The 13,279-nt window shown below is 41.7% G+C and overlaps 2 protein-coding genes across 2 annotated transcripts in view; one reads left to right on the plus strand and one right to left on the minus strand.

Moving 5' to 3' along the window:
- Window positions 1-13,279, plus strand: part of KNTC1 (kinetochore associated 1) — a 352,480-nt gene that overhangs the window by 25,390 nt on the left and 313,811 nt on the right. The window lies entirely within an intron of this gene.
- On the minus strand, window positions 4,143-6,865 carry LOC143810629 (uncharacterized). The gene is made up of 2 exons (XM_077293159.1): window positions 6,574-6,865; window positions 4,143-5,788 (listed from the first exon to the last, which is right to left on the minus strand). Exons 1-2 carry the CDS (start codon window positions 6,593-6,595, stop codon window positions 4,284-4,286), a joined length of 1,527 nt encoding a protein of 508 aa, XP_077149274.1. The 5' UTR covers window positions 6,596-6,865; the 3' UTR covers window positions 4,143-4,283.

The raw sequence follows: 13,279 nt of genomic DNA on the forward strand, positions 1-13,279 counted from the left end.
AGTAGTGGCTGCCACCGGCCGGGGCAGCTACTAGCTTTGATAAAGACTATTTAACTCTGGACTAAACCCGCCGCCGCACGGCAGGGCAACGATACCTGTATCCCGCAGAACTTCAGCATGACGGGTAAGAGGACATTTTTCCTATCAGCACTTATAAACATTGCTTGTCAGTTGATCAACGCCAGTTAGCTTTTCACCCTCATATGTTTTTTTTTATATATATCTTTTAATTATGGACCAGTTTAATCTATGAACAATCAACCATGTTTTAATCAATATATGTTGGGGCTGGTGTTTGCAAATATATCGATTTTGTGGACATTTATAGAGCAATTGAGCGGCTTTTCTCCAGCGCGAATCTGTATATACGTATGTATATACGTGGCACTGAATATTATTATTATCTACCCCAAAATGGTATCAGTAAAAACGTTAGCATTCACCCAGTCCCATATCCCCAAAAATTAAAACGTTACAGGTCTCGGAAAATGACAACAAAAGCTTAATTTTTTTTCTTATAAGTGTCCAAATTTTTTTTGCCAATTAAATAATAATAAAAAAAATATATGTTTTGTATATGCGTACCTGTCCTGACCTGGGGAATAATATTGCCAGGTCAGTTTTAATATATAGTGAACTTGGTAAATAAAAAAAATAAATAGTGAAATTACACTTTTTTTTTGCAATTTCAACACCCTTGGATTTTTTTTCCCTGTTCTCCAGTGCATCACATGATAAAATTTAAGGTGTCATTCAAAAGTACAACATGTCCTTCAAAAAAAACAAGTCTTCATAAGGGTATATTGACAGAAAAATAAAAAAGTTATAGCTCTTAGAAGAAGAGGAAAAAAACAAAACAAAATGGCCATGGCGTGAAGGGGTTAAAGACTTTTTTTATATATATTTTATTACAATATTCTAGAAGCCTTAGCTGTTTATTTTTTTCAGTCAACATAACCATATGAGGACTTCTTTTCTGTGGAAGAGTTTTATTCTTTTGTAATGTACCATTTTGAGGGTTAAATTATTATTTTTCTTTTTTAGTAACCTTTATTATGTACTTATTTTCTAACATTGTGTTCATAGTGTGGTAAGTTCATTGTTAAATTATTCTTATGGATCAGTAGAATTTTTCTAAATTTTGCCAGTACTTAATTTATATAGTTTTCCTACTTGATCCCCTCAATGGACTTCATTAAACAAAAGTAAGTTGTATTTGTCAATCGTGCCATTTAGATTAGAAGATACAATTGCAGTCAAAGTTGTTAACCCCCCACGGCAAAATAGATTTGTAGCAAAATTTTACAAACTTTCTGCTCTTTTCCATAAACCAATCAAACAGTGGTTTGAATTAATCAAAAAATGCCACTTTAACCCCTTTCTACCTTTGGATGTACTATTCCGTCCATGTGACCTGGGCCCTAATTCCCATGGACGGAATAGTACTTCACATGCTGATCGTGGCCGGGTGTCAGCTGATTCTCACAGCTGACACCCGGCACTAAGTGCCAGGAGCGGTCACGGACTGCTCCTGGCACTTTAAAACCCGGGAAACACTGCGATCAAACAAGATTGCAGCATTCTGGTGGCATAGGGAAGCATCGTGCAGGGAGGGGGCTCCCTGCGTGCTTCCCTGGGACCCTCAGAACAACGCTATGTGATCGCGTTGTTCTGAGAGTCTCCTCCTGTCTCCTCCCTGCAGGCCCCCAGATCCAAGGTGGCCGCTGGGTCCTTTCGGGTCCTGCAGGGAGGTGGCTTGTAAGTGCATGCTGACAGCAGGCACCGGGAAGCCTCTTTCACTGCGTGTCAGATCAGCGATCTGACTTTATACACTCTCTGACTCTATTCCTCCATATCTTCACTCCACGACACAGACACTGCCACTAGTTTCTGCAATGCCACTCTCGCATCAGCCATCGACTCGGTCGCCCCTGTCATGCATAGCAGAGTGCAACGAATCAATAGACAACCCTGGCACAATAACATCACTAAAAAGCTTCCGCAAGTATCCAGAATCACAGAACGGCGTTGGAAGAAAACGCATTCGCAAGATGATTTCACTGCACTCAAACAAGCAACACTCGCATTCAAATCAGCTCTCACCTCTGCTAAACAGGTCTATTTCACATCCCTGGTATCTTCTTTATCCCACAACCCCAAACAGTTGTTCAACACCTTTAGCTTCCTCCTCCACCCACCACTGCGCCCTCCGACTACCTTAATCTCTGCTGAGTACTTTGCCACACACGCTTTAAAAATAAGATAGACCAAACAAGGCAAGTCTTTGTTGTCCGACCACCACAACCCCTTTGTATGCCAGACCAATGCCCTAAAGGTACCTTCACACGAAGCGACGCTGCGGCGATAGCGACAACGATGCCGATCGCTGCAGCGTCGCTGTTTGATCGCTGGAGAGCTGTCACACAGACCGCTCTCCAGCGACCAACGATGCCGAGGCCCCCGGGTAACCAGGGTAAACATCGGGTTGCTAAGCGCAGGGCCGCGCTTAGTAACCCGATGTTTACCCTGGTTACCAGCGTAAAAGTAAAAAAAACAAACAGTACATGCTCACCTGCGCGTCCCCCAGCCTCTGCTTCCTGACACTGACTGAGCTCCGGCCCTAACAGCACAGCGGTGACGTCACCGCTGTGCTTTCACTTTCACTTTAGGGCCGGCGCTCAGTAAGTGTCAGGAAGCAGAGGCTGGGGGACGCGCAGGTGAGTATGTACTGTTTGTTTTTTTTACTTTTACGCTGGTAACCAGGGTAAACATCGGGTTACTAAGCGCGGCCCTGCGCTTGGTAACCCGATGTTTACCCTGGTTACTAGTGTAAAACATCGCTGGTATCGTTGCTTTTGCTTTCAAACACAACGATACACAGCGATTGGACGACCAAATAAAGTTCTGGACTTTATTCAGCGACCAGCGACATCACAGCAGGATCCTGATCGCTGCTGCGTGTCAAACGAAACGATATCGCTAGCGAGGACGCTGCAACGTCACGGATCGCTAGCGATGTCGTTTCGTGTGAAGGTACCTTAACCCCATAACTTCCCTCCCCCAAATCACTGAAGGACATCTTGCTCATCTTCTCTCCAAATCACACCTCACCACTTGTGCACTTGACCCCATCCCATCCCACCTTCTCCCCAACCTCACAACTACACTAATCCCATCCCTAACCCATCTCTTCAATCTATCACTAACTTCTGGTACCTTCCCCTCTGCTTTCCAACATGCCACAATGACTCCTATCCTAAAAAAGCCTTCCCTTGACCCGAGCGCTATGTCCAGCTACCGCCCCATATCTTTGCCCCCATTTGCTTCCAAACTACTTGAGCAAGCACATCCACGCTGAACTTTCCTCTCACCTTGCATCTAACTCTCTCTTCGACAGCCTACAATCCGGCTTACATCCCCACCATTCCACTGAGACTGCCCTGACCAAACTTAACGACTTACTTACAGCCAAAGCTAACAGACAATTCTCTATACTCCTCCTCCTAGACCTGTCCTCTGCCTTCGACACAGTTGACCACTGCCTCCTACTACAGATTGTCCCTTCCTTTGGTGACCTTGCCCTATCCTGGATCTCCTCATACCTTACCAACCGCACATTTAGCGTTTCCTACTCCCATACTACCTCTTCATCTCGCCCCCTCTCTGTTGGTGTTCCTCAAGGCTCTGTCCTAGGACCTCTTCTCTTCTCAATCTATACCCTTGTCCTGGGACAACTCATAAAGTCTTATGGCTTCCAGTACCATCTCTATGCCGATGACACTCAGATCTACCTCTCTGACCCAGATGTTGCGCCTCTGCTCTCCAGAATCCCAGAGTGTCTATCAGCCATATCCTCCTCCTTCTCCTCTCGCTTCCTCAAACTCAATGTGGACAAAACCGAACTAATTATCTTTCCTCCATCTCGCACATCTTCCCTACCTGATCTATCTGACACCAGGCTGGATAAAAATCTTGATTTTTTTAAAAAAATCAAAAAAATCAGATTTTTTTGATTTAAATCAGATTTTTTTGATTTAAATCATTTGATTTAAATCAGATTTTTTAATCAAGTTGTACACAAGCAAAACTTTGTCTTTTTGCAAATCTAATTGTTTTACACAAATAAAAATATTAAAACAGTTGATTATGAAACCTAATAATTTTTATTTGCACTATTAAACACTCAGAATTGAACTACAGAGAGTAAGTACTTTTTAACAATAGCCTATCTCTAACGTTTGAAGTAAGCAAACATCTTCAGTGAATACATCAGTCCTTTAAGCCTACTGTTTATTTAGGACTTTTAATAGGAAAACCAGTTGTCCTGCTTTAGCAGTTCCTAAGCGGTTTCGGACTGTTGTGTGCACAAAACCAAATGAAGAAAACAATCTCTCTACTCCTGCGGATGAAGCCGATGCAGTCAGTAGCTGAGTAGCTAGATTTATTATCTTTGCTGGAAGAACAAGTGATTGCGACTTCCACCAGTCCAGTGATTTTAGTTCATTAACGACGTTATCTGCAAACATGTATTTTTGAAATGGTGCAGATTCACACTTCAATTTCAGCACAGTTGCCACAATGTCATGGTTAGTATTGGCGAGCCACTCCATTGCAGAGTTGATTTCCGCCTCAGATAATTTTTTCCCTCTGTAGATGGGATGCAAGATATTGGCTAAATAGTGTTCTTCTTTTAATGCTTGGTCCTTGCGGTGCTGTATTGCAACCTTTACATTGTTTGAGAGGTTCAAGCGATCTAGAGAACCTTCTAAATCTTTCCAAACTTCTGTGGCATCAGCTATGGTTGCAGTATCTTTCTGCATTTTATCCAACGCAATCGATATTGGCTTTAACCTTTCCAAAAGGTCCTCGGCATTTCTCTTCACACCAAGATTTAATACTTTGCTTCGTATATTAGCATCAATTTTATCCCGATGTGTTTCGCAAATGGACAGTAATTTTGACCAGTTGTTAATAAACAGTTCCAAGCAGTCAGCCAAGGTATTCCATCTAACATCTTGTGGTAGAACCAACTTCAGTCCTCCCATTTCCTTGTAGGTTGCATGTGCAAAATGATTATTGCGGAAATATTTAACAATTTCTACAACATGTTCCTTGACACCCGAAATATGCAGGTCTTTTGCCAAAAGATGCAACAAATGGGCAGAACAACCGTATGTAATGACATTTGTGTCATCCTCATGTGCCAGTTCCGCTCGCATTTTTGCCACATTGCTTGCGTTATCAGTAACTAAGCTCCTTACTTTACATCCAAACTGTTCTTGGCATTGGTGAATTGAGTTCTTAGCAATTTCAAGTAAATATTCAGCAGTATGTGAATTTCCAGATGTGTCGATTGTGTCTGTAAGGTAAGTTTCACCATCTTCTGTTGTGACACAAGTGCAAATTATGGGGTCGTTGTGGATGTTGCTCCAACCATCCAAGCTCATGTTAACAACCTTGTCTTTCAAATATTTTGTACAAGCCGCTCTTTCTATGTCGTATACAGCCTGAAGATGTTTTCCTGAGATATCAAATCTACTTGGTGGTTTGTAGCCTGGTCTAATTCCTTCGATCATTTGTACAAACAATGGGTGCTCAACTAGTCGGAAAGAAGAATTGGTTGCAAATATGAATTTAGCAATTAATTCATCAAAATGTTCTTTCTGGCTCGTCGTAGTCTTTAAGATGAATTTTTCTACACTTTGCACGCAAAGTTTTTTTTTGGGCTGCTTTGTTGAAGTTGTACCCAGATATTGATTGTCACGTGCAGCACAAGCCATATTTGACCCTGAAAGCACAGAAATTAAAAATATAAATCGACTGCGTATTTGAAGAAATATAACGAAAATATTTTGAAACAAACTTTTTGAACAATGTAATGGTCCTCGTCCTATAAGGGCTGTCTCAAAAGTTATGCTACTCAAGTTTTCTGGTGAAGTTGCTGTAATACTGGTAACTAATATCAGAGCAACTGAAAAAAATTATGTCACAAAAGTTTTTAAAATGTTTTTTTTTAAAAAATGGTCAATTTGGCAGACTTCAAAAGTGAATTGCAGCCTACAATAAAAAGAAAATAAGCGTATACACACTTTATTTTTACTTAAAGGACATGTGCACCTTTATTTTTTAAGGTGCAGTGTGCACATGTCCTCCCCCCGCAGCTCTCTTACCTCCGATGTCAGCGCTGCGGGGATCCGTGGCTTCGTTCTGCCCGTCCGCGAGCGCGCCTCCATTCATTTCAATGGAGCGTGCGGCCCGCTGACGTCACGCCGCTGGATCACTGCGAGTAGGCCGCAACCGGAGGACGGGAGGCGGACGGTCAAAACGAAGCCACGGATCTCAGCGCTGCGGGGATCGGAGGTAAGAGCGCTGCGGGGGGGGGAGGACATGTGCACCTTAAAAAAATAAAGGTGCACATGTCCTTTAGCGTTAATTTTCTGTGAAATATTGCCTTAACATAAATTTAAATTCTATACTCCAGAACTACTAGTGCTAGAAATTTCTCTTTTCATAGACTTTAACCATCCCAGTAAAATGTCTGTTAAAAAAATAGGTTGTAATTGCCAGACTTACTAGTACTAGGCTCCTGGTGCATAAGAAGCTGTCAACATCTTCATTTCCCTTCTGGTTGCAGTTTTCATAATGTGATTTCAAACGGCAAACAAGTCCTTGGATATCCTTTTGACAGTATTTGCACTTTGCTCTTGCACCTTTCTTTCCAAGATCTGCTGCTGGCATCTCAACAAAATGAACCCAAATAGGGTCTCTCTTACGACCTGCCATGGCTCACACAGATCACTTATGAAGTTTGATTGTTACTACTACAGCCAAGTACTGCTGACTATCCAACAAGTTTGGGCATGTCAACTGAATGGAAAAAGAAACTAAACCAAAAGTGAAACCAAGCTAGAAGTGTGGAATTAAAGGGGCAGTATGAACAAAATGTGGAGGCTATTAATAGTTTATACAATTAAGACATGCTGCTTTTAAACACCTACCTATTGCCATATAGTAAAACAAAAAAGATTTTTACTTACTTTGGGGTCCCCCCCTCACCCTGGCGTTAGATCGTTGCCCCTAGTTTCGTCCGTGTAACTATGGGCGCACATGCGCACTGCTCTCACTTCTCATTTTAATCGTGATTTATATTAAAAAAAAAACTTTTGATTTAAATCAGTGATTTAAATCATGATTAAAATCATGATTTAAATCGATCCGATTTAAATAGAAAAAAATCTTTTGATTTAAATCGTGATTTAAATCATGATTTAAATCGGCGTGATTTAAATCAATCCACCCTGTCTGTCACAATAAATGAATTCACACTTTCCCCTGTCCCGCTACTCCGCTGCCTCGGAGTACCCCTGGACTCTGCCCTGTCCTTTAAACCGCACATCCAAGCTCTTGCCACCTCCTGTCCCTCCAGCTCAAAAATATTTCCAGAATCCTTGCTTTCCTCAACCCTCACTCTACCAAAATGCTTGTGCATGCCCTAATCATCTCTCGCCTCGACTACTGCAACATCCTCCTTTGTGGCCTCACTGATAACACCCTTGCACCTCTCCAGTCCGTCCTTAACTCTGCTGCCCGACTAATTCATCTCTCTCCTCGCTACACTCCTGCTTCCCCTCTTTGCAAATCCCTTCACTGGCTCCCAATTTCCCAGCATATCCAGTTTAACCCCTTAATCCCATATGACGTACTATCCCGTCAAGGTGACCTGGGACATAATTCCCAGTGACGGGATAGTACGTCATATTCGATCAGCCGCGCTCACGGGGGGATCGCGGCCGGGTGTTAGCTGACTATCGCAGCTGACATTCGGCACTATGTGCCAGGAGCGGTCACGGACCGCCCCCGGCACGTTAACCCCCGGAACACTGCGATCAAACATGATCGCAGTGTTCCGGCGGTATAGGGAAGCATAACGCAGGGAGGGGGCTCCTTGCGTGCTTCCCTGAGACCCTTGGAGCAACGTGATGTGATCTCGTTGCTCCGAGCGTCTCTTATCTCCTCTCCCTGCAGGCCCCGGATCCAAAATGGCCGCGGGGCTGCATCCGGGTCCTGCAGGGAGGTGGCTTACCAAGCGCCTGCTCAGAGCAGGCGCTGGTAAGCCTGCAGCACTGTAAGTCAGATCGCTGATCTGACAGAGTGCTGTGCAAACTGTCAGATCAGTGATCTGTGATGTCCCCCCCTGGGACAAAGTAAAAAAGTAAAAAAAAAAAGGTCCACATGTGTAAAAAAAAAAAAAAAAAAAAAATCCTAAATAAAGAAAAAAAAAAATTATTCCCATAAATACATTTCTTTATCTAAATAAAAAAACACAATAAAAGTACACATATTTAGTATCACCGCATCAGTAATGACCCAACCTATAAAACTGTCTCACTAGTTAACCCCTTCAGTGAACACCGTAAACAATAAAAAAAGGCAAAAAACAACGCTTTATTATACTGCCGAACAAAAAGTGGAATAACATGCGATCAAAAAGACGGATATAAATAACCATGGTACCGCTGAAAACGTCATCTTGTCCCGCAAAAAACGAGCCGCCAAACAGCATCATCAGCGAAAAAATAAAAAAGTTATAGTCCTCAGAATAAAGCGATGCCAAAATAATTATTTTTTCTATAAAATAGTTTTTATCGTATAAAAGCGCCAAAACATAAAAAATGATATAAATGAGGTATCGCTATAATTGTACTGACCCAAAGAATAAAACTGCTTTATCAATTTTACCAAACGTGGAACGGTATAAACGCCCCCCCCCCCAAAAGAAATTCATGAATAGCTGGTTTTTGGTCAGTCTGCCTCACAAAAATCGGAATAAAAAGCGATCAAAAAATGTCACGTGCCCGAAAATGTTAACAATAAAAACGTCAACTCGTCCCGCAAAAAACAAGACCTCACATGACTCTGTGGACCAAAATATGGAAAAATTATAGGTCTCAAAATGTGGACACGCAAAAACTTTTTTGCTATAAAAAGCGTCTTTTAGTGTGTGACAGCAGCCAATCATAAAAATCCGCTATAAAAGTAAATCAAACCCCCCTTCATCACCCGCTTAGTTAGGGAAAAATAATAAAATTAAAAAAATCTATTTATTTCCATTTTCCCGTTCGGGTTAGGGCTAGGGTTAGAGCTAGGGTTAGGGCTACGGTTAGGGTTGGGGCTAGGGTTGGGGCTAAAGTTAGGGTTAGGGTTGGGGCTAAAGATAGGGTTAGGGTTTGGATTACATTTACGGTTGGGATTAGGGTTTGGATTAGAGTTAGGGGTGTGGTTAAGGTTACCGTTGGGATTAGGGTTAGGGGCGTGTTTGGATTAGGGTTTCAGTTAGAATTGGGGCGTTTCCACTGTTTAGGCACATCAAGGGCTCTCCAAACGCGACATGGCGTCCGATCTCAATTCCAGCCAATTCTGCGTTGAAAAAGTAAAACAGTGCTCCTTCCCTTCCGAGCTCTCCCGTGCGCCCAAACAGGGGTTTACCCCAACATATGGGGTATCAGCGTACTCGGGACGAATTGGACAACAACTTTTGGGGTCTAAGTTCTCTTGTTACCATTGGGAAAATAAAATTTTGGGGGGGCTAAAAATCATTTTTGTGGGAAAAAAAATATTTTTTATTTTCACGGCTCTGCGTTGTAAACTGTAGTGAAACACTTGGGAGTTCAAAGTTCTCACAACACACATAGATAAGTTCCTTGGGAGGTCTAGTTTCCAATATGGGGTCACTTATGGGTGTTTCTACTGTTTGGGTACATCAGGGGCTCTGCAAATGCAACGTGACGCCTGCAGACCAATCCATCTATGTCTGCATTCCAAATGGCGCTCCTTCCCTTCCGAGCCCTGCCATGCGCCCAAACAGTGGTTCCCCCCCACATATGGGGTATCAGCGTACTCAGGACAAATTGGACAACAACTTTTGGGGTCCAATTTCTCCTGTTACTCTTGGGAAAATACAAAACTGGGGGCTAAAAAAATCATTTTTGTGGAAAAATTTATTTTATTTTCACGGCTCTGCGTTATAAACTGTAGTGAAACACTTGGGGGTTCAAAGTTCTCACAACATATCTAGATAAGTTCCTTAGGGGGTCTACTTTCCAAAATGGTGTCACTTGTGGGGGGTTTTAATGTTTAGGCACATCAGGGGCTCTCCAAACGCAACATGGTGTCCCATCTCAATTACAGTCAATTTTGCATTGAAAAGTCAAACGGCACTCCTTCCCTTCCGAGCTCTGCCATGCGCCCAAACAGTCGTTTACCCCCACATATCGGGTATCAGTGTACGCAGGATAAATTGCACAACAACTTTTGGGGTCCAATTTCTTCTCTTACCCTTGGGAAAATAAAAAATTTGGGGCGAAAAGATCATTTTTGTGAAAAAATGTGATTTTTTATTTTTACGGCTCTGCATTATAAACTTCTGTGAAGCACTTGGTGGGTCAAAGTGCTCACCACACATCTAGATAAGTTCCTTAGGGGGTCTACTTTCCAAAATGGTGTCACTTGTGGGGGGTTTCAATGTTTAGGCACATCAGGGGCTCTCCAAACGCAACATGGCGACCCATCTCAATTCCAGTAAATTTTGCATTGAAAAGTCAAATCGCGCTCCTTCCCTTCCGAGCTCTGCCATGCGCCCAAACAGTGGTTTACCCCCACATATAGGGTATCAGAGTACTCAGGACAAATTGCACAACAACTTTTGGGGTCCATTTTCTCCTGTTACCCTTGGTAAAATAAAACAAATTGGAGCTGAAATAAATTTTGTGTGAAAAAAAGTTAAATGTTCATTTTTATTTAAACATTCCAAAAATTCCTGTGAAACACCTGAAGGGTTAATAAACTTCTTGAATGTGGTTTTGAGCACCTTGAGGGGTGCAGTTTTTAGAATGGTGTCACACTTGGGTATTTTCTGTCATATAGACCCCTCAAAATGACTTCAAATGAGATGTGGTCCCTAAAAAAAAATGGTGTTGTAAAAATGAGAAATTGCTGGTCAACTTTTAACCCTTACACCTCCCTAACAAAAAAAAATTTTGGTTCCAAAATTTTGCTGATGTAAAGTAGACATGTGGGAAATGTTACTTATTAAGTATTTTGTGTGACATATCTCTGTGATTTAAGGGCATAAAAATTCAAAGTTGGAAAATTGCGAAATTTTCGCCAAATTTCCGTTTTTTTCACAAATAAACGCAAGTTATATCGAAGAAATTTTACCACTATCATGAAGTACAATATGTCACGAGAAAACAATGTTAGAATCGCCAAGATCCGTTGAAGCGTTCCAGAGTTATAACCTCATAAAGGGATAGTGGTCAGAATTGTAAAAATTGGCCCGGTCATTAACGCGCAAACCACCCTCGGAGCTTAAGGGGTTAAACTACTAACACTGACCTACAAAGCCATCCATAACCTTTCTCCTCTGTATATTTCCGTACTAATCTCTCAATATCTTCCCTCACGTAATCTCCGGTTCTCCCAAGACCTCATTCTCGCCTCCACGCTTATTTGCTCCTCACCCAATCGCCTCCAAGACTTCTCACGAATATCCCCATCCTCTGGAATTCTGTGCCCCAACACGTCTGGCTATCCACCACATTTGGATCCTTCAAACGGAACCTGAAAACCCATCTCTTCAAAGAAGCTTACAACCTGTAATGACCACACGGCCACTTCAACACCATCGGAGCTACTGCAACCCCCGACCTACTGTCTCCTTCCCCATAATCCAGTAGAATGTAAGCCTGCAAAGGCAGGGTCCTCTCCCCTCTGTACCTGTCTGTCATTGTTAGTTTGTTTACTGTAAGTGATATTTGTATTTTGATGTAACCCCGACTCATGTACTGCACCATGGAATTAATGGTGCTATATAAATAAATAAATAAATAATAATAATACAGTGATGTCCCACCCTGGGACAATGTAAAAAAGTAAAAAAAAAAAAATGTTATACTGTGTAAAAATATTTTGTTAAAAATTCCTGAATAAAGGAAAAAAAATTGTTATAATAAATAAATTTCTTATGTAAATAAAAAAATAAAAGTACACATATTTTAGTATCGCCGTGTCCGTAACGACCCGACCTATAAAACTGTCCCACTAGTTAACCCCTTCAGTGAAAATATAAATATATTAAAAACGAGGGAAAAAACAGTGCTTTATCATCATACCGCCAAACAAAAAGTGGAATAACACGCGATCACAAAGACGGATATAAATAAACATGGCATCGCTGAAAACGTCATCCTGTCCCACAAAAAATGAGCGGTCATACAGCGTCATCAGCGAAAAAATAACAAAGTTATAGCCCTCAGAATAAAGCGATGCAAAAATAATTATTTTTTATGTAAAATACTTTAATTGTATAAAAGCGCCAAAACATAAAAAAATGATATAAATGAGGTATCGCTGTAATCGTACTGACCCGAAGAATAAAACTGCTTTATCAATTTTACCAAACACGGAACGGTATACAAGCCCCCAAAAGAAATTCATGAATTGCTGGTTTTTGTTCATTCTGCCTCACAAAAATCGGAATAAAAAGCAATCAAAAAAAGTCACGTGCCCGAAAATGGTAACAATAAAAACGTCAACTCGTCCCGCACAAAACAAGACCTCACATGACTCTGTGTACCAAAATATGGAAAAATTATAGCACTTAAAATGTGGAGACGCAAAAACTATTTTTTGCAATAAAAAAAGCATCTTTTAGTGTCTTTTATGCTTGAGCTTGTGTGCTGCAATCACCTTCTTCAAATATTTTGTATTGAGTTCAGGTCATGCGACTGTTAGGCTATGTGCCTATGATCACGTTATATCTTATATATTGCATTTTGGGCGCAATGTATTTTGCAAAACTCTGCGTTCTAATCAAACAGGCAAATCCACATGTGTTCATTAAACCTTGCGGATTTACCGCATGTAATGAATGGCTATGGGTGAGACTACGCCGCAACATGTTGTGGCTCGTAAATCTGCACCGCGGGTGAGTTTATGCAGCGTCCAATAGAAGCACAGTGGGCATGGGATTTTTGTAAATCCATCCACTGTGCTTGTAACCTAGAACCCAGCGCAGATGAGCCACATCCAAAATGCTTCTATTCCGGACCGTGGGCACATACTCTGACAGTCACTCTAGAATCTTCCAGCACTCCTGACACCAAGACTTGGTTGACTTTGAGATATGCTTGGGATCTTTGTCCTGTTGAAAGGTCGAATGACTGAGGCTAAGAGGGTGTCGCAGTTATACCTGGTGTATAGGGTGTACAGGACCCTGGTA

The sequence above is a fragment of the Ranitomeya variabilis genome, chromosome 1 (genome assembly GCF_051348905.1).
Source record: "Ranitomeya variabilis isolate aRanVar5 chromosome 1, aRanVar5.hap1, whole genome shotgun sequence".
Classification (NCBI taxonomy): domain Eukaryota; kingdom Metazoa; phylum Chordata; class Amphibia; order Anura; family Dendrobatidae; genus Ranitomeya; species Ranitomeya variabilis.